The following is a 20785-nucleotide window of genomic DNA, read 5'->3' as shown; positions in this document are numbered from 1 at the left end:
TCCTAACTCTGGCTTTCTCCCTCTCTGTGTGTGTATATGTGTCAGACTGCATGGGTATAGGTAGGCGCACATGTGCATGCATGTATGTGTGGGTGCATGTGCATGTGGAGAACAGAGATTAGCACCAGGTATCCTTGACCATGGCTCTCCAGTTTATCTTTTAAGACAGAGCCTCACATTGAACCCAGAGCTCACCAACTGGGTATACTGCTCCTCAGCTCTGGAGAACTAACCCCAGAAGTAGGGTTGCAGACATGCACCATTACCCCCAGCTTCCATGTGGGTGCTGGGGATCTGAGCCCATGTCCCTTGCTTGTATGACAGGCTCTTTATGGACTAGGCTTTCTCTCAGCCCTGGGACCCTTCCTAACCTTTATCTCTTTCTTGCACATGTTCTGTCCTGTTGTTAAACCACAGACAACAAGATCAACTGACACAGCCTGAAGCTTCTAAAACTGTGAGCCCAGACAAACCATTTCCAAGTTTAGGCTGATCTCATGGTGTTTGTTACTATCACTGGAAGCTGACCAACCTATTGGAAAGTGTGCAATGACCCGAGAGGTGGGGATGGGGACAGGAAGTAAAGCAAGCATGGGCTGCTTAGGCAGCAGATCTGATAATAAACAAGCATTTAGAGTTGGGGGTTGAGGACATGAGAAACAGGCAATGTGAGGGAGAATTTTAAAGATTGGGGCGGCGTGGCCATATTGACCAACAATGAAAAGAAGAGATGGAAGACAGCAGAATGTTATCTCCTCTGAGCTTTCTCTTTACTGGACTTGCTCACAAGGCCCTGTATCTTCTGTTCCCTCCTAACACCCTACAACATGCAGGGTAGTTGAAGGATGTGAGCCTCTTTCACTAAATCCTGAGCAACTATACTCTTCCTTCTATGGAGCAGCTGTCTCCAGCAGCCACCAGAGTGTCCTTGAAGGACAGCTGTGCTCGCCCATTCAGTGAGAACCATGTGTATGAGAGTCCACACACATGAGGACTGGGCCTGGTGTCTTTTGCCCATTTGGCATGCTGAGAGAGTCTGGGCTCCACGCCACCCAAGCTGATTTCTTGTTCCTGATAAAGATCAATAATCACAATGCTGTCCTGATGGGGTCCCAGGAAACTGCAGTTCTTGGTGCTGCTGGGGGTTCGAGGACAGGCAGAAGCCAAAGGAACTGTGTCCCTCTGTGTCTGAGATAGCCTTTTTTCCAAAGTAGTTCTAGGGTAAGTTGAATGCTGTAAGGTTTTCCCTGAGAATGGCCTCAGTCCATCTAAGCAGGAAGAACAGTCAGTCAGGAACAGGAAGAGGGCAGAGGACAATGTCGGGTTGGTCCCATCACAGTGCACCCTTGATTGGTGGATTTTGAATGCTCTTCTCCACTGTCTTCATGTCCACCTTTAGGCATGTGGGGATGTTACCAGCTTGCGCTCTAGGCCTGGCTCACGCCAGGCCTGGCTGAGCTATCCATTCATTCCTGCCTTCATTTGCAGTCTGCTGCAGCCCATTCTCGGGGCCTCTCACTTGGTCTTTTTCAGCCATCAAAGCTTCTGCTGTGAGACACGTAATTGGTGTTCCCTTTCAGCTTTCATTCATCCCTCTGAGCTTTAAAACTCTAAAAAATTTTCATTAAAGTTATTTGTGTATTGTGGTATCCCATCTTTTGAAAACAAACAAACACAGGGCAGTGGTGGGGCACGCCTTTCATCCCAGCACTTGGGAGGCAGAGGCAGGCAGATTTCTGAGTTCGAGGCCAGCCTGGTCTACAGAGTGAGTTCCAGGACAGCCAGAGCTACACAGAGAAACCCTGTCTTGAAAAACAAAAAACAAAAAACAAAAAACAAAAAAAAAGAAAAAGAAAAAAAACACAAACAAACAAATACAAAACAGCTTCCTTGACTTTCTTATAGTACATCTTTAACATGCACAAAAGCCAGTCTTGCTCTTTATGCATAGTCAAGGCCCATCCCCTACAGGATCTTGCTTTGCAGCCCAGGCCAGCCTTGAACTCATGGTACTATCCTGCCTCAGGCTTCTGATTGTTGACAGTATGGACATGGCGACCACACTTTCTTCATCCGATCTTATCTTTTGGGCAGGCTGTACTGTTGGGATGTTTGTCTCCTCTCCTCTAAGCTGAAGAAGCTTCACACACTCCTTGAGTCTGGAGTTTGTAGAATGAAGAAAGGATGCTCCTGATGGATGCCAGGACAGAATGAGATGATACCATGGGAGGGACAGTGGGAATGGCATTACCCTCTGCACTAGATACTTCCTTTGGACCAGTGCCATGAAGAACTAGGGACCCCCAGATTCTGGAAAGAGCCGTGGAAGAGGCCAAACGGGTCCTCCAGAAAACAAGTGCGTTTTGATCATTTTATCTCTCCTAACCTCAGACTCTTCATTTTGAAGTTAGCTATAGCAATATCATAGGGTTGTGTTGAGACTTTAGTGAATAGGGCCGCTCTTCCTATTCCCTTGGTATCAGTGTCTTTCTTTCCTGCAATTGGTGCACTACTGTCGAATCGCGGGCTTTTATTGCTTCCCTGTTTCCCAATCAGTCTTGTGAACTCTTTCTCAGTCGAAGCCAAAAACAGGGTCCAGTTCATCCTGGAATCCTCCCTAGGAGCCACCCCCGCAACACTTAGCACTAGGAAGAAAGCAGAGGTTCCACAGGTTTTTTTTCCCCCCAAGATAGTCTAATGAAAGGATTCAGAGCCCTGGTTAAACAGAGACCCACTCCCGGCTCCTTTCTCTAGGAAGGCTGCAGGAAAGCCACAAACAACATGGATCTCTTAGACAATGTGAGATACGGGAGTCTGAATCCCAGCTAGCCAGGGAGAGATGTCATCTAGGCATGACAGCCCAGAAGGGGGCCGTGTTCAGCTGGAGGCCGAGCGTTGCTCTCCACAGCCGCAGCGCCTCCTTTGTGCGAGCATCAGGTGCAAATCCCCGGAGCGAGGGCCGAGCGCGCTCGCGCTTAGAAGCGCGCAAAGAAAAGCCCAGCCGCCGCCCCCGCTCTCCCTCCCAGCTCCTCAGAGATCTACTCCGGCTTCCCCCGCTTCAGCCAGCGAAGGGAGGTGGAGGTCAGACACGTCGCCGGCCGCCCAGCAGGGTTTAACTCCATGCGGGCGGGCGCGAGGGAGGGGGAGCCGCGGACCCGTCGCTCCAGCCCGCTGGCCTTCGAAAGATCCTCCTGGGCCAATGGCAGGCGGGGCGACGAGCCCTGATTGGTGCAGGCGCTCTGCTGATCACTGTGGAAACCTGGGTGGCGGGGAACTCGGGAGGATGCGGAGCCGGGAGCGGGGGGAGCCAGAGGGGTTGGGGGAGGAGGCGTCGAGGCCCTGAGCTACCCTGGAGTTTTCACCAGAGGCAAAAGTCCACAGCAGGCGGGCCGAGGGTGGGCGGAGGAAGGGGACCGTTTGTGGGCACTGGGAAGCCAGCGGTACTCCGGAGGGAAGGCTGGGGTACTGGCTAGCTAGTGAAGGCGAGGAGGAGCGAAGGCGAGGGGAGGAGGCGCGGTGGGAGGAGGAGTAGAAGACAAAAGCCGAAAACGAGGAGGGCGCCGACCGCACACTGCCGCCAGGAGAGGGACCGTCTGTGCTGCGAGCCGCGGGCGCCCGGAGCCGTAGTGCACAGGGCATCCGGGTAGACAGGCAGCATGGGTAAGGGAGGTAACCAGGGAGAGGGGAGCACCGAGCGCCAGGCTCCGATGCCTACCTTCCGCTGGGAAGAGATTCAGAAGCACAACCTGCGCACCGACCGGTGGCTCGTCATCGACCGCAAGGTCTACAACGTTACCAAATGGTCCCAGCGGCACCCGGGGGGCCACCGTGTCATCGGACACTATTCGGGAGAAGATGCTACGGTAAGAGTCTGGGGGTGCCGGCCACTCTTGTCTGCTGCAGGCTGGTGTCAGGAGCCCGGGGTCCCTGGGCGCCAAACAGATCTCCGGTTCTTTATGGAGCGCAGGACGTCCAACAGGGAAAGAAAGTGTACCTACTGCTCTCATCTCGCTCCCGGAATCGTTCTCCTCTGGGTCTGCTGGGCAGACTTGGGCCGAGCCTCTTGGACGCCAGGCCCTAGCACCTCTGTGGAAGTCCCATCTGTGGCAAACTGTGCCCTGTGCATGTCCACAGCGCATGTTGCGCGCTGGTCCAGTCGGAGCCAGGGACTCTCCAAAGGGGGCGCTCGGGCCTTCGTGTTTGGCGCTCCCCAAGTGGAAGATGGCCACCCTTGGGCGCCGCGGAGAGGAGCCTGAGAGCGGGCAGCCATATGTGAGACTCTCTTGCCAGACCGTGGAGGGGGCGGAGAAGGAAAGCTAGTTCCTGGCCAGGACTCACTCCTGCTTGGACTCCTGTCTGAGTAGGTCCACAATGGCTGCCCGACAGAGACTGCCTAGTAGTTCAGATTCCCACGCTCCCGAGGATTATCCCGACTCACTCCAAGTACCAGCCTTCTGGGAAATCCTGGTGGGGAATTGGTGGAAGGCGAACGGGCTGAATTTTGCAAAATTCAGGTCCGCAGGGGATCTAGAAAGTGAATCTAGTGGTACTAAGACTGGCTTGGCAACAGGTCCATCTGCCTCTGGGGTTACTATCGGACATTCAACTCAATAGCCCTCTGTTTTTAGATCCTGCCAGGATCACCCTTCCCCACTTGCACTCCTGGAGGTTGTTGAAGTCTGTGCACACCAAATGTGTACCCACCCTATATTTGATCAGTACCCCATACCGTGCCTAGCCCCACCCCCAACCATAAAGGGAATGTGTAGTTGGGTGGGTAAGAGGAGAAGCAAAGTCAAGGGGGAAAGCCAGACCTTTCTTGGCACCTTTCTTGGTAATCTGAAAGCAGAGGAAAAGATGTAGCTGGAGAGAGCTTGGGAAAGACAAGTGGGAGGAGGCTGAGAAGAGGGATAAACTTCTCAGAGCTCACTCCACATCAAAGCCCAGGATGCTGACCTGTATGTGGGCTTTTTTTGTGCAAGTTTGTTAGTTTCCATTCTTAACTTGCACGTCTTTTCTCTTCAAGATCAGCCTAGGTAGCCATACCTTAATCAATGAGCTGGAGGCTTTGATGAACAGATTGAAGAGAGAACTGGCCACATTCATACTGCCTAAAGCCTGTTTTCCTTGCTTGTGGACCCTGCTTAAGCCCATGGGGCTGGTGATGCTAGCCAGACCTTAAGAGAGTGAAAGCGTTTCACATTCCTTGAGTGACCTAGCTCTCTTGGGCCTTCTCCCAGCCAGAGAAGACCTTGGTTTCCCAGGGAGAAGGCTTTCCAGCTCCTCTCTGGGGTCTTTCCACTGTTTATGATGCTGCTATGTGCGTGACTCTGTAGGTGAATTGCAGAAGGCTCCTTCCCTTTCCAGGCTCTTACCAAAAAGTTTCCTAAAAAGTAAAACAACAAATGTGACTGGTTTGGTCAGGTTATTCCGTATTGTGCCACAAGTAGGTTTTCTTGTGTGGAAGCTCAGCCCCACAACAACCTTGAACTTTATAGTTTATTTAAGATGCCAGACGTATTTCATCCTTGCTTTGGAAGTTCTTAGGGCTTCCCCCATCCAGTTTTCTACAAATGTCTATGTTCAGATCTAACCCAGCAGATGCCTGGACGGCTTGCTCTTAACGTTCTGAAAGCCTGACGTCCTCCTCCCTGTTTCCTGTGTCATTGTCATTGGTTGTGAGTCTGGTGTCTGGGATAGTAATTGCCCCATGATAGGAAAGGTAAGGTGGGAGTCAGTGTAGACCGCAGATGTGATCCCTGGGCTTGCTGGATGCAGAGTCTCACTAAGTGGAGACACCCCCACCCTCACCCCCCCCCATCCTCACCATCCTCACCAATTCCAATAAGACATGTGTGGCAAAGCTTGTCACAAACAGGGAGCCCCAGACAGACACAATGGAAAGTTCTGAGACACGAGAGGGATGAAACAGCTAGAATGTAAAGTGCTCGCAGAGAAATGGAGACAGAAGCCAAATCGGAAGGAAGCAAGTTCATTTGATGTCATGACATTAAAGCTTACTGTCTTCCCAGATAAGACACAAAACACACTCGCTGGAGACAGCTGTGGAGCAATGTAGTAAGCAGTGAGGTTTTCTTTGGTATCCCCCGCCCCCATTTCTTCTTAAACTGCCTGAGATCAGATTGGCAGAGGCCTTGGACAACAAGGAGGTCTTCAAAGGGAGCTTCACGAGTGAGATGTGGGGATCCCTCCCCAGGCTGTTTCTGGAGGAGTTTTGCCCCTTAGGGGCCTTGCCTTCTTTTTAAGAACCTGAGAGGGTGATGAGAATGGACTGTGAGGTGTGGGGAGAGACTGATCAGCAGATAGAGGCTGGATCCCTAGAGCCCTTTCATTTGTTACCACTCAAAGGATTTCTGTGATATCCTGACAAGAGGCTGGAAGGTGAGGCCAGAAGCCAAGGAGGCCCATTTTGAGGTCAATCTAGGATATCAGTCAAGAATTTTCTGTTCCTGAAGAGAAAAACCTCAGAAGTGCTTACTTCTTCCCTAGATGGTTGGGGGAACTGTCACTTGATCCTTCTGTAGTCAGACCCTGGCCTCACTTGTACTACTAAAAGCCACCTAAGTGTCATGTGCTCAGAGTCCCAGATACACAGAAGACTGGGGCAAGAGGATTATTTGAAGCCCAAGTTTTGAGGCCAGCCTGATACCACAGTGAGATTCTATAACTGAAAATAAACAGTGTGAGTTTTGCAGTTCACAAATCCACAAGATGGTATATATACTATCTCATTTAATTTTCAGGTCAGCCTTACCACTGTCCTGTCCTGAGGCTCAGAAATCCTGCTCAGGTGGTATTCAGTCACAGTTGGGATTTGCTGGCACCACACTCTGCAGCCTCACCTTCCTCTCTCTCACCATCCCCCTCTTATTCCTATATCTTTAGTCATTTCCTGCTGGTCTCCCAGAGTGTCTTCTGTCTTAGATTTGCTATAGGCACAAAGAACTGTTACCCATGCCCCAAGCCAGTGTTTACACTTTTCTCGGGAATCTAGGCTGTACAAAACGAGCCCACTTGTGACTTTTCATCTTCAGCAAGAGCTCATGAAACATTCATTGAGCGTCTCCATGGCTCTGAGCTGGGCTCTCATCAGGGCCTCAACACAAAAGATGAATAATTCACAGACAGTGGCCTGCATCTACTGGACTTGTGTTCATCCTTATTTTTTCTTGCTTCAACCTGGATCCTCCACTTCTAGACTCCCACCTGTTTTCCAGCCTATCCTGTTTTGCCTATGCTTTTTGGCCCATCTGCCTTTGCTTTCTTACCTCTTAGAATAAAGGGGGGGGGACCAGAGTTGGGTTCCATCTTTGAGCTGCTCCTATATTGTTCCTGTGAAAAAGCAGCAATTGGGAAAATGGAATTGTACCCCTGTAGACAGAGCAGGGGCATTGGTATGGAAAAGAGAACCTGAGTAGGGAGTTTCTAGGCCTGAAGGGCAGCTCTCTCTCAGCTGAGTAGGAACCATCTGATTCCTGCCCACAGGAATGGTGAGAGAAACTCTCCATATCCAGCCCCAGTACTTCCTGTAATGGTTCTAATACAATACAGACAGAATTGGGTTGTGGAAATGGCCTAGTAGTTATCATGCTTGTTAGTGAGAGTGAAGCTCAGATCCCATAACATACTGGATGGGGTAGTAGCTGCTATGTAATTCTAGCCCCTGAATGCAGAGGGATAGGATCTCCAGAGCAAGCTGGCTAGCAAGACTAATCATGTGTGTGAACTCTGAGTTTGATTGTGAAGCCCTGCCTTGATGAATAAAAGTGGAGGAGCAATTGAAGATGATTCTCAACATCCATTCTGTGGGCCTCCGCATGCATGCCGAAGTATGCATATGCACACATGCAAAAACATACATGTATATGTACACGAAAATGGAAAGGAGAGAAACGGCATCACATTTTCAGGCCCAGTCTGCCTCTGTGGGGACTTACTTCCTATGCAGCCAGGGAAGTCCACACATCCTGTGTTAGCAGATGTTCTCTTGCCAGAGTTCATGGGCCACAGAGTTCCTCAGCTTCTTGGAGAGGGCAGGGCCAGTGGACTTTCTGCTCTGCTTGGACCTACGTGCTGCTGAAAGTAACTCAGACGTCAGTATCCCCAGTGACTGCCATCTCTTTTATCTCCATCTATAAACTCCCCGATCCCTCCTGATTCTCTTCCCACTTTGAGCAATCATCAAAGAACCGTGGATTTCTGCATGGATCTTCATGTAACCTTATTTACTGAGCCTGAACTTCTTAAATCCTGGGCTAAATTCCAAGGTGTGGAAAGCAAGCTTATTATGACTTTGCTATGCAGAAGAACCTGAGCACAGTCAGAAACAGGTTTTGGTACCCTAGGCTCAGCACAAGGGCAGGAACAGTGAGTTCTGCCCAGAGGTGGCAAGGGCAGGGAAGCTGTGCCTAGAGAAGTCACTGCCATGACAGCCGAGGACAAACAGCAAGTGCAGTGCTTACAGCTCTGGGCTTGACCCCACTGGGTACCTGCTCAGGTCCCCTGCACCCGTGTGCCACCCCTTCCAAAATCATCATTTGGGCTGTCCCAGTCTTGCCTTGCGCTGTGGCCTACTCGGCAACCCGCCATCCCTGTAACCAGACAGCTCTTCAGAGTTACAGTGCTCAAGGCACCACAATGACCCCCTTGCAGCAGTGACATCTGAAGTGAACAGTTCCCACAGAGGAGAATAGCTCATTTCAAGGGAGGTGTTTGTCTTAACAGCAGAAAAATCGAAAGTCAGCCATCTAGCCCAGGCTCTGCCCAGCCAGTTCAGGGGTGTGCCCATGGACAAGCAAGGTCACCAACCTTGGTCTCTTCTCATCAGTATAGCAGGACCTGAAAGGTTAGGATGGTATCGATCGTGCTTGTTAGAATGTGAAATCCCAGGATTCCATTCCTAGGACTGCACAAAAGAAAGGCAACAACAAAATGACCCACCTCCAAGAGCTGGGAAAACAGAGGCTGATGACACAAGCCGCCCACCTGGCTGGCTGGCTTGCTTGTGCAGTGATAGCTGCCCGAAGTGTGAGTGCCTGTAGCGATGGAAATCCAGTACTGATCAGGTTATATACAGTGATAGACAGCAGAGTCTATACTGGACGAGAGGATGGAAACATAGCCCGGATTAGAGGCCTCACAGCTACTGGGCCCTGGGTTTCTCTGAGCCTTGTGAACTCATGTGAAGTAGGTACAGGAATGGTCACCACAGGCTAGATGAGGTCCTTTCATCTCTAGGTGGCAGGTGACAGGATTTACAATGAATTTACCACCCAACGTGTACAGTTTTGTGTGTTTGTTCTTCTGAGACAGGATTTCATGTATTGCAGGCTGGCCTCAAACTCACCTTGTAGCTGAGGACAGCTTAAATTTCTGATCCTTCTTCTGTTACTACCCCCACGCCTGGTTTATGCCATGCTGGGGATTAACCCAAAGCATCAAGCACACTAGGCAATTACTGTCCCAAAGGAGCTATATCCGCAGTTTGTGATGTGTGTGTGTGTGTGTGTGTGTGTGTGTTCAAACATGTGTTCACATGTATGTGTGACTGCATGTGAGTGCATGTACTTGTGGGGGCTAGAAGTTGGTATCAAATACCTTCCACTATGTCTGAGCACTTTATTTACTGAGGCAGGATGTCTTAACCTGGATCTTGATGAATCAGCTAGTCTAGCTAGCCAAATTGCTATAGGGATCTCCTGTCTCCACCTCCTCCGTGCTGGTGTTACAGACAGGTTGAATTTTGACAGTGGTGGTGCATGCCTTTAATCCCAGCACCTGGGAGGCAGAAGCAAGCGGATTTCTGAGTTTGAGGCCAGCCTGGTCTTCAGAGTTAGTTCTAGGACAGCCAGGGCTACACAGAGAAACACTGTCTCGAAAAGACAAAACAAAACAGACAGGGTGAATTTTATGTGAATGTTGGGGGTTTCAACACCAGTCCTCATATTTGCATGGCAAGAAGTTAATCCACGGAGCCATCCCTCCTAGCCTCCTGGTTTGTGATCCTGACATGGGTATGAAGAAGAGGGATCAGCAGTATCCCTGAGGAGCCTACGGCTAGAAAGGGCTGTTTTCAGATATGTGGCTGAGAAAAAAGTTTCTTGACGGTGACATTGAAGCTGGGCCCACAGCTCTAGCACAGGTGTGGGAAGAAGGTATTGGTATTAAAGAGCCTGTTGTGGAAGCTACTAAATCAGCTGGGACAGTAAGCTGGTTCCATGGAGCCGCTGATAAGAGGCATGAGGGAAAGCTACTCCCTGAGGCAGTTGGACTGGATTGCAGTCTGGCTGCGCTCCTCAGCATTCAGGACCTCACTGCCTGGGGACCTTGAAGTGATAAAAGGTGTTGCTTGGCCTGTGATTATGTACCTCACCTGATTTCAGGGAACCGAGGCTTCCCCAGAGTGGTCAGGAATAGCTGAGGTGAATACGCCACTTGCTACCTTTACCTTTTACCACCAAACTTTACCTTTCAACAAGTGGAGAGGAGACTTAGAGGGAACTTCCTGTCTACAGTGAGGAGACCCTGCCATTGGCAACTCTTGCTGGACTTTCTTCTCAGAGTTTTGGTGTGTGTGTGTGTGTGTGTGTGTGTGTGTGTGTGTGTGTGTGTAGGTGGGTGGTGGTGGTGGTGGTGGTGGTGGTGGTCTATAAAGAAGACTGAGTGAGCCTGGGGCTCACAGAACTGGTCCTCCCTTCTCATTGTCTGCCTGAGCCTCCTTGGACAGCAGGCTTCTCTCTGTGAAAAGACTCTTGGTTTTGTTCTGACCCCTTGATTTAATCTCACCTTTTCCATTCACCTAGGGGAGATTCTGTTTGTGCGTTTTAAACTCTGCCCATTGTTCTCTTGTACAAAATGTTACTTTGCAGGTTCATATATAATGGCCTTGCTGGGATTATTATAGATGTGATCCTCTTTCCCAATGTAAAGGCTGAAAGATAAAGAAATACTGTTTCTTCTGAACCAAGAGTCACTTAATAGTAATGTTTAATCTCATTTGCTTTCTCCATATGTGAAGACAATTTTCTTTTGAAATTAAGTTGTTTGATGGTGCATACCATCAATCCCACCACTCAGAAGGTAGAGGCAAGAGGATCAGGGTTTCCAGGCCAGTGTTGGCTACATCAGTTTGAGGCCAGTGTGAGTGACATGATGCACTGTCTCAAAACAGCAAACCAGTGTGGGCAAGACGAATCATCAGTTGAGCCACTTGATGACCTGACTTCAGTCCCTGGGACCCATGTGGCAGTAGGAGAGAATAGACAACTCAGACATTGTCCTCTGACTTCCACATCTGCTGGGTGCAAGTGCACACGCACACACACACACACACATACACACACACTTATACGTGCACACAAACACAATACATACATACATACATGTAAAAAAGTTTTTATGTAAAATAGGCTGGAGAGAGAGTTCAGTAGTTAAGAGCACTGTCTGTTCTTCCAGACGATCTGGGTTCAATTCCCAGAACCCATTTGGTGGCCAACAACCATCTGTAACTAAAGTTTCAAGGGATCTGATGCTCTCTTCTGACCCACTTGGGCCCCAGGCACCTACATGGTATATATACATAATGCAGGCAAAATACTCATACACATAAAATAAATGAATCTAATTTTTTTAAAAGTAAAACAGCAGAAAATTGCAGCATCTCCTCCCAGGAATAAGAGTGTTCTGTGATAATCATAACACCTCTGTCACATTCACAAAAAATAATTCGAGGCTAGAGCTATACTTCATCTTGTAGACTGTTTGCCTAGCATGCTCCTCGATTCAGTCCCCAGCATTGCATAAACCAGACATGGTGTGATGCATACCTGTGATTCAATCACTTGGGAGGTTGAAGCAGAGGGATCAAAGTTCAACAATTTGGCCACATATGTTTGATTACATATGAGCTTATGGGCCAGTCTGGGTGATAGGAGACCCTGCTTTTAAAAAATTAATAATCCCCATTAGATCAAAAACTATTTTTATTTTCACATCTAATTCCCAAAACTCTTGTGTAGCTTCTACATTTCCTCCAAACAGGAACCTTTCTAGTGAAAGGGTGTGGTTTATATGTCTCCGTTTAGACCAGTGTCCCCACACTCACACCTCTCTCTGCCTCATTATGTTGATTTCTCTGGTTGTTTTTCCTGGTACCATATGGCTTGTTCAGGTCAATCCTGCAGTGCTTCAGTTTGGATGAGGTGGTAGGAAGCAGAATAATGTGAAGCTGGAGCATCCAGTTTTACATTCTGGGGACCTGGTGAGACTCACCGCTAGGAGAGATGCTTGAATTTGTGGAGACAATTTTGTCATATATGTACTGTGTAGAAAGCTGGCAGAAACACTAAAATATTAGCATTTATGGACTTATCATGGGATGATTATTTGTCTTTTTTATTCTTCTATACATTTTCTAATGTTGCCAGAACTAAGCATGTCTCCACTTCATCTCTGGAATGTGGGAGATTAAAATGCAGAACGTAATAGTAATGTTAAGGAAAGTTTGCAAACTAATGAAAATAAAATAAGGTGCAACCCACGTCTTTACTAAGAGTTTAAATCCCCAACACCCTGTATCAGGTTTCCCAGGAATTCTTTTACATAATTCCATGTTATTTTTTTCTGTTGTTGTTTCATGTCATTTAAGCATATTTTCCATGCTGTGTTCATTTTCTAGGTTTTAGGGACCAAGCTGGGCGCCTCACACATGCTGGGCAAGCGTTTTTTATCACTGAGTTAAACCCCTTCCCCGAGTCTTATCTCTTCACTGATAATTGTGGCCATGTGGGAGAGGCCATCTCTGGAGTGGTGGGTGGTGGAGTTTGTGCACCGTGAAAGACATTCAGCTCAGGAGCAGGCCCGGGCTATCTCCTCTGACTCCTGTGCCTGCCTGCTCTCCCTGGAGACCTCTCTGTTTACAAACTCTTGACCAGTTCAGTAGGCCTGGTGCCAGTACAGAGGCTCAGGGTGGTTACAGTTTGCTGCTGGAGTCCTGCACTGGGGATATGTCCTGAGGTTAAGTCTGAAGTAAGCATTTGCCACTGGGTAGTGGGAAGCCCCACTTTGTGTCTGAGCAGAGACTGGAGCTGCTGCTCAATGCCCTCTTTCCTAGAATGGGAGAAGCCAGCAGAGGTTTGGGGTTCAACCTTACCAACCTGGTTCTCTCTTTCCCAGGATGCCTTCCGTGCCTTCCACCTGGACCTGGATTTCGTGGGCAAGTTCTTGAAGCCCCTGCTGATTGGTGAGCTGGCCCCAGAGGAGCCCAGCCTGGACCGTGGCAAAAGCGTGAGTGTAACTTGTAACGTGGATGGGGGTGGGATGAGGCTGGATGGTAGGGTTGGTGGGGTTCTCCCCAGAATCCCACTGTCAGGGCTGAGGCAGGAGAGTCTTTGAACCAGTCCAGGAGGAGGCCCTGAGGAACTAGGTCAGGGAGGACCACAGAGCATCCCCTGAGAGCCACCAGCTGGTGATCCCCTCTCTCCCAACTGGTCCTTTTGCTCCTTCCCTTCTTTACACAAAAGCTTCTTTACACAGACGTTGGTATGCTGCCCTCTTAAGAAAGAACAGAAACAGCAAGCCAGTATCAACTATTGATAAGTGTGGCTGCTTTGGAATGAATCACTTTGAGAAGGAGTGATCATTTGTCACTGAGTCAGACACCCCTCTAAGTGCTGCGCTTCAGAGGTCTGCAAAAAGAACTCCCAGGCCGAGAAGGCTGAATGGTGAAGCCACTCCTACACTAGACCTGGCATGCATAATGGAATTTCGTAGAGCAGCATGCTTTAGGGTTTCTCTAACCTCGGAGAGCCCCCTTCCTTCCCCTGCACACAATGCTTACCTTTCCCTACCAGAGTCACCCTTCTAGGGGAACCCAGGCTCCTCCTAAGCAGGGCCGAGAGTGCCCATCCCATCCTGGTGTCCTGAGCCTCTTGGCATCTTGTAGGGTGGGATGGTTGAAGTCCTAGGAGGCCCACTGTGGTATCAGAGCTGAGGCATTGTCCCCTTCAACAGGCATTCTATGTGTGCCAGCAAGAGACGGTGGGCCACCATCACTCTTGCCTGTCCTAGAGAGATGGCACTTCTGACTGCTATCCAGGGCAGAAAAGCTTCCTGAGGGAAACCAGGCCAGGCCAGCCCCTCTTGCCCCCTGTCTGAGCTGGAGTAATTCTTTACTAGCTTCTACCTCAGGGCCTCAGCAAAGGTAGGCAGGGCAGAGGCTTTTTCCTGGCCTGGATTCTTGGTTGGTCCTCCATAGAGGACTGTCTGCCCCCCTGACTGCTGTGCTCAGGCTAGCCTTTTATAACTGGCTTATTTCATTTAGCATAAACCTGATCCACTACAGAACACATAGTGTACCAGCATGCCAAATTTTCCTTTGTTTTTAAGGCCAAACAGTCTACCATATATGTAGAACACAATCAGGCATACTCAACCTGCAGTCTAACACAAAATTGTAAACTTACTAAAACATTACAGTGTGTGTCGGGGTAAGGGGATGAAGGTATATGTGGGTGTCCATGGAGGCCCAAAGAGGGCATCAGGTTCCTGGCAGCTGGAATTACAGCCGTACATGAGTGCTGGGAACAGAACCAGCCCCTTGTGAGAGCTGCAATGACTCCTAAACCACGGAGCCATTTCTCTGATTCCTAGTTCTATTTTTTTGCCTATTATAAATAATGCTTCTGAGAACATTGGTGTAGAAGGTACATGCTGCTTGTTATTAATTATTATTATTACTACTACAGTTATAGGAGGCCATTTCCACCCATGCATACTTGTGTAGGCATGGTGTATTTAGAACATATTGTCCCATATTCCTCCATTCATTTCCTAAGCCTGCTGTTAGTCCCTTAACAGTTTTTAACCTTTATTTTTATGTGTTTGAATGTTCTGCCTGCATGTATGTCTTTGCATCACTTGTGTCCAGTACCCTTGGAGGCCAGAAAAGGGTGTTGTATGGCCCTGTGACTAGAGTTATAGATAGTTGAGAGCCACCATCTGGATGCTGGGAATCAAACCCTGGTCCTATGGAAGAGCAGCCAGTGCTCCTAACTGCTTAGTCACCTCTCCAGTCCTGTTAATTCTGTTTGCCCTCATACAGCTTCACTTCTAGTTTGGTGTCACCTGTACATAAAAGAGGTCATATATGTATAAAGTCTAGAATCCACAAGGGAAGTGAGAGAAAACACGAGCTAGTTGCCTTTCTGAGACTGGTTTAATTCACTTAAGTATGATTAAAAGTACACGCTTTCAAGTCCAACTTGTCCTCTGCCGCTTGCTTACCCTGATGCATCACGTCTGTAGTAACGGTGACTGCTGCAGCACCAAGGAGCTGGGCTCACACAGAGTTCAAGGCGCTTGCCACAGCTGTGGCATGTATGGGGCTCGATCCCACAACCCCTTGATAGGACTATTGGCTGATTCTCTTCCGTGTCCTTGCTCACCAGTCTCAGATCACCGAGGACTTCAGGGCCCTGAAGAAGACTGCTGAGGACATGAACCTGTTCAAAACCAACCACCTGTTTTTCTTCCTCCTCCTGTCCCACATCATCGTCATGGAAAGCATCGCCTGGTTCATCCTCTCGTACTTCGGCAATGGCTGGATTCCTACCCTCATCACAGCCTTTGTCCTTGCTACCTCTCAGGTGAGGCCTTGAGCATCATTTGAACATCCCCACCTCTCAGATCCCTCCTGGATCTTTGCTGATGCTGCAGTGACATTCACAGCCCTCTTTCCCCAGGCCCAAGCTGGATGGCTGCAACATGATTATGGCCACCTTTCTGTCTATAAGAAATCCATATGGAACCACATTGTCCACAAGTTTGTCATTGGCCACTTAAAGGTAAGTGTTGGGGTTAAGGGTGATGGCTCAGTCAGTAAATCTCTTGGGAGAACCTGAGTTTGAGTTTGATACCCGCAACGTGTGTAAAAATGCTGGTCATGCTGCTGCATGCTCGTAATCCCAGCACTGGAGAGGCACACACAGGAAGAGCCATGGGGTTCAATGGCCAGGCAGTTTGGACCACTTGCTGAGCTCCAAGCCAGTGAGACTCTGTCTCAAAGTAGGTGGGTAGTGTTCCTGAGGATGCCACCTAAGATTGTCCAGTCTCCACGTGCATGTGCATACATGCAAGCCTCCCCTCAAACAGGTAGCCACATGTGTACACACATTGAAACCTGGGGGTAAGAGGTTGAGACTGGAGAGATAAATGAGTGGTCACGAACAGTAAAACAAAGGAAGGAAGGAAGGAGAAGGGAAGGGAGGGGAAGAAAAAAAGAAAGAAAGGAAGAAAGAGAGAAAGAAAGAAAGAAGGAAAGGGAGGGAGGGAGGAAGAAAGGAAGGAAGGAAGGAAGAAAGGAAGGGAGGAAGAAAGAAAGGGAGGAAGAAAGGAAGGAAGAAAGGAGAGAAAGGAGTCTGAGGGATTGGGGGGAAGGTGTATCAGCAGCAGCCTGAGTGACCATCCCATTAGATTAACTCTCTATAAATAGAAAATGTTCCATGTTAAAAATATATGTAACTCACTTCATCCACCAAACCTCACAGCTTAGCAACAGAAGGCATTACAGGGTGATAGTTGGTTAATGACTGTGGCTTGCTGCTTCAGAATCCAAAGCCATTATAACTCAGGGATGGCAAATCACCTCTACTGTCATTTTAGATAAGTCCTTAGTGAGTGACATCAAACTATGTAATACTTAACTAAACCAAAGGGCAAGTTGTTTAAAATGCTCACATGAGGCCGTGACCCATGGAGAGAATGGTTAAAGTCAAGCGAGTCCATAAAGCCAACCTTGCCAGTGACCTTGAGCTGAGCTGACTGGCGTCTTGGAAAAAGCAACATAGGAGAGGGAAGACTCCTTTCTGTAGCTTGTGGTTTGAAAAGTGTCACTCCACAGTCCCAGGTTCTGTTAATTCTGAGCCCATGGTGACCCTGCTGGTAGGAGCATGTGGCAGAAGCGCTTAGCTCAAGGCAAGCAGGAAGGAGCCAGGGAGGAAGAAAGGCTCCAGGGAGCAGACAGAACTTTCAAAGGTATCCCTTCTTTCACTGAACACTTCCTCTTACCATCTGCTAAAATAGTGCCATTGGTGTGGGACTGAGGATTCAACCCGCATGTTTGTGGCTATGTGCCATACTCAAATCATAACATACTCTCTCAAACAGACCTTACTGCTTCCTGTAGCCAGTACATCTCAATAGCATCTATTGCATCCTCAAAAATGCTGGGTCCCTAAGATTACCCTCTTGTTCTCAGCTGGGGAAAAGCCCTGTGTCCAGTGCACCCTTGGCTTGCCAGTTGTGTATTGGATCATGGGTGAACCAGCAATGAGCTGCCCAGCAGTTCCCAGCTAACAATTTACCTGGGCCTGAGCCCCAAAGGCTGGGAACCCAGACTCTTCCCAGAACCTCAAGAGGGGATACACACAAGTGCATTGTTTCATTCTGCACAGTCCTCTGTGGCATAAAATCCTCCTCTGCATAGGAAAGAAACATTTCACCCACTACCCCTGCTCTCCCCATGCCATGGACAAAGATAGTCTATGTTCTGTTTCCAGGTTCTGGCAGGGTCCTGAGGGCCTTTCCTGCTCAAGGCCTTGTGTCCTTGATGGATAGCTTGAAACATGGCTCTTATAATCAGACAAACAAGGGCAGGACAGAGGACTGGCTTCCTTATGGAAGCCTCTGCTGGTGAAATGGGAACTCTGGGAGGTGGGGATGTAGCTCAGTTGGTAGAGAGTGCTTGTTGAGCATCTGGGTTCATCTCAGCACTCAGAATGTGGAGGAGGAAGATCAGAAGCTGGAAGCCATACTATGCTACGTAACAAGTTCAAGGCCAGCCTGGGCTAAATAAGACCCTCTCTCAAAAACAAACATGCACTTCTATATCTATATATGTGGTGGTGTTCATCTCATTTCCTCTCTGTCTCTGTCTCTGTCTCTCTCTCTCACTGTCCCCGCTTAGGTCAGACTGGCCTCAAATTCATGGAGGTCCACCTGCCTCTGCTTCCTGAGTTCTGGGATTAACTGCACACATTGCCGTGCCCAGCTTTGATATATCATTTCTTAAATGATCAATCCTCTAACTCCAGGACACCAAAATATAAAATGTTCAAAAGTTGAAAAGTCTGTTAAAAGTATTTTCTTTGTATCAAAACAAAAAAATTGTATGCCTCTCCTTTATTAAGAAAAAAACTTTGTGGTGCTGAGGATTGAAGCCAGGGCCTTGCTCATGCTGGGTAAGTGCTCTACCACCAAGCTACGACTCCAACCCTTTGGTTATACCTCCATTTAGAGGTAAGATAAAGTATTTAAAAATATTTAAATAGTCTACTTGAAAACAAGATGAACCCCAAAGTAGATTTTGAAAGGCTTTTAGATGCATTTGCTGGTGTGCATACTTTTCCTTATACCCCAGGCCATGATATGAACTGCCCAGCTCTGCTGGCTACACCGCTGTCTTCTTGCCATGTGTGCTGGTGCATCCTGTGACCCAGTCCTAGTATATGAGAGGCCAAGGCAGGCTGGCCCAGATAATCACATCCTCTCTTGGCTCACTACTGCCTCCCCTGGGCCCAGCCCAGCAGCTGGCTTGGAGCAGTCCTCATTCTGAGAACACAGAAGGCTGACGATCATTGCTCCTCAGGCAGATGAGGCACCACTGTGCCATGGAGGAGGAATTACTGATAGGTAGGGCTTTGCCTGGTGAGGAAGACAGCATAAACAATCAAAATACCCTGGTGTCTGGTCCGAAGTCCAAAGTTTGTATTCTATCTCCACAACTCTCATTCCTCATTCCACAAATATCTCTAGGTTGGGGGGCTGTCCACTGGCTTGTTAACCTCCTTGCTCCTCAGTGTCGCTGTCAGGGACTTTTCCATCTGATGCTTTTCTTGGCAATTGTGTTCTTTTTAGCTTCAGATGTAAACACATCATTTGACTCCTTAAGCCTGGGACCTTTCCCACACTCTGACTTGCTGCTTTTTGCTCTGATGGATTTTGAAGCCTGCTGCATACAGGGGCAGAGGTCGCTGCAGAGACCACAGCTGTTTCTGACTATCTTCATCCATGCTCTCAGTGTCCAGACACTGTGTTTGTTTCCAAAACACTCCACAAGTGAGAAGCTTGTCTTGAACAAATAGGCCTGCTCACAGATGGTCAGAGCTGGCCATGGGCCACCATTTCACCTGTTGAAGGGACAGAAAAGACCTGAGTCTTGCTTAGGCCACTTGGCAACTTTGTTGAGTGACACACGTCTGAGGAAGGCTTTGAGAACTGGTGACAGAGTAGTAGCCCGTGGCATTCAAATAAATACAAAGATCCCCTTTTTCCTGTATTGTGGAACCACAGTGTCATCTAAATGTTGGCTTCTCCCTGGCTGTCAGCCCATATTTATTGGAAGGGGCTCAGGGCAGGCAACAACTATATCAACTGAGATACACTCCCTCCAACCCCTGGAACACTTGGGATCCACCCACACACACATTCAACTATTCTCAATCTCTTTCTCTTTCTCCTTTCCTTTTTCTTTCTTCCCTCCTTTCTTTGTAGGCTTATGTTAATTTTTCAGCATTGTGACTTATACGAAATATTAGATTTATCAGGACATTTTCTCCCATATCTAGGAGACACCATTTATATTCACCCTCTACCACCTCTTAGTGTTGGCTTCTCTTCTCTTTCTGGTCTCACTCCTTCCCAGATGGTCTCACTTTACCTTAATATCTTTATTTTAAAATCTAGAGTCCATGTATAAGAGAAAGTGTGTGGCTTATTTCACTTACATGATCTCTATTTCTGTTCCTTTTCCTGAAAATGACATAATTTCGTTCTTCACAACGGAATCATCCTCTGCTGAGTATATACCATATTTTTCTTTATCCATTCACCCACAGAAAAGGTGCCCGGGCAGACTCCATAACTCATATTTATTTATTTATTCATTCATTTGAACTCCTGATCCTCCTGCCTCTATGTTTCAAGTGCTGGGATTATAGGTGTTCTTGGCTGTTCTTCGTAGCGCTTCAGTGAACATCAGTGCCCTGTGCTGACTTTGAGTCTGTCTGATAATTATCTCAGGAATGGTAGAGATGGATCATGTAGTACTTTTGTTTTTTGTTTTTTTGAGGAATCTTTTCTCTATTGAGTGGACTAATCTACATTCCTACCCCCACTCCAACACACACCTTTATAAGCATTTGTTGTTTGTTTTCTTTTTCACATTAATTTATTTATTCACTTTGCATCCAAATATCCACCCCTCCTCCTCCCAGTCTCTCCTCCCACTGTTCCTCCCCAGTCCCTCCTCCCCTTTTCCTCTGAGATGTGGGAGGCCCTGCTGGTATCACTCCACCCTGGCACATCAAGGCACTGCAGGACTAGGCCCATCCTCTCCCACCAAGGGCAGACAAGGTGGCTTGGTTAGGGGAAGGGGATCCACAGACAGGCAATAGATTCAGGGACAGCCGCACTCCAGTTGTTGGGGACCCACATGAAGACCAAGCTGCACATCTGTGCATATGTGCAGGAGACTGTTGTTTGTTTTCTTGATGGTGACTATTTTTTTTATTAGATATTTTCTTTATTTACATGTCATATTTCCCAGTTTCCCCTCCAAAAACAAAAAACAAAAAACAACAAGAACAAACCACTGTTCCCTCCCCCCTCCCCCTGCTCGCCACCCCACCCTCTCCCGCTTACTGGCCCTGGCATTCCCCTACATTGGGGCACAGAACCTTCACAGGGCCAAGGGCCTCTCCTCCTATTG

General features: G+C 48.3%; 1 protein-coding gene across 1 annotated transcript in view; it reads left to right on the top strand.

Annotated features, from left to right (window-relative positions):
* The first annotated feature begins 3506 nt into the window (after positions 1–3506).
* The window catches only part of Fads2 (fatty acid desaturase 2), a 44822-nt gene continuing 27543 nt past the window's right edge, over positions 3507–20785 (top strand). Inside the window, exons 1-4 of the mRNA XM_031389654.1 lie at positions 3507–3863; positions 13195–13305; positions 15468–15665; positions 15762–15863. Of these exons, the coding sequence (XP_031245514.1) occupies positions 3657–3863; positions 13195–13305; positions 15468–15665; positions 15762–15863 (618 nt within the window). The 5' untranslated portion in view covers positions 3507–3656. The remainder of the gene's footprint in view (positions 3864–13194; positions 13306–15467; positions 15666–15761; positions 15864–20785) is intronic.

The sequence above is a fragment of the Mastomys coucha genome, unplaced genomic scaffold, assembly GCF_008632895.1.
Source record: "Mastomys coucha isolate ucsf_1 unplaced genomic scaffold, UCSF_Mcou_1 pScaffold21, whole genome shotgun sequence".
Taxonomy (NCBI): domain Eukaryota; kingdom Metazoa; phylum Chordata; class Mammalia; order Rodentia; family Muridae; genus Mastomys; species Mastomys coucha.
The sequence above is the reverse complement of the archived record's forward strand: the minus strand, read 5'-3'. Positions and strand labels throughout refer to the sequence as shown.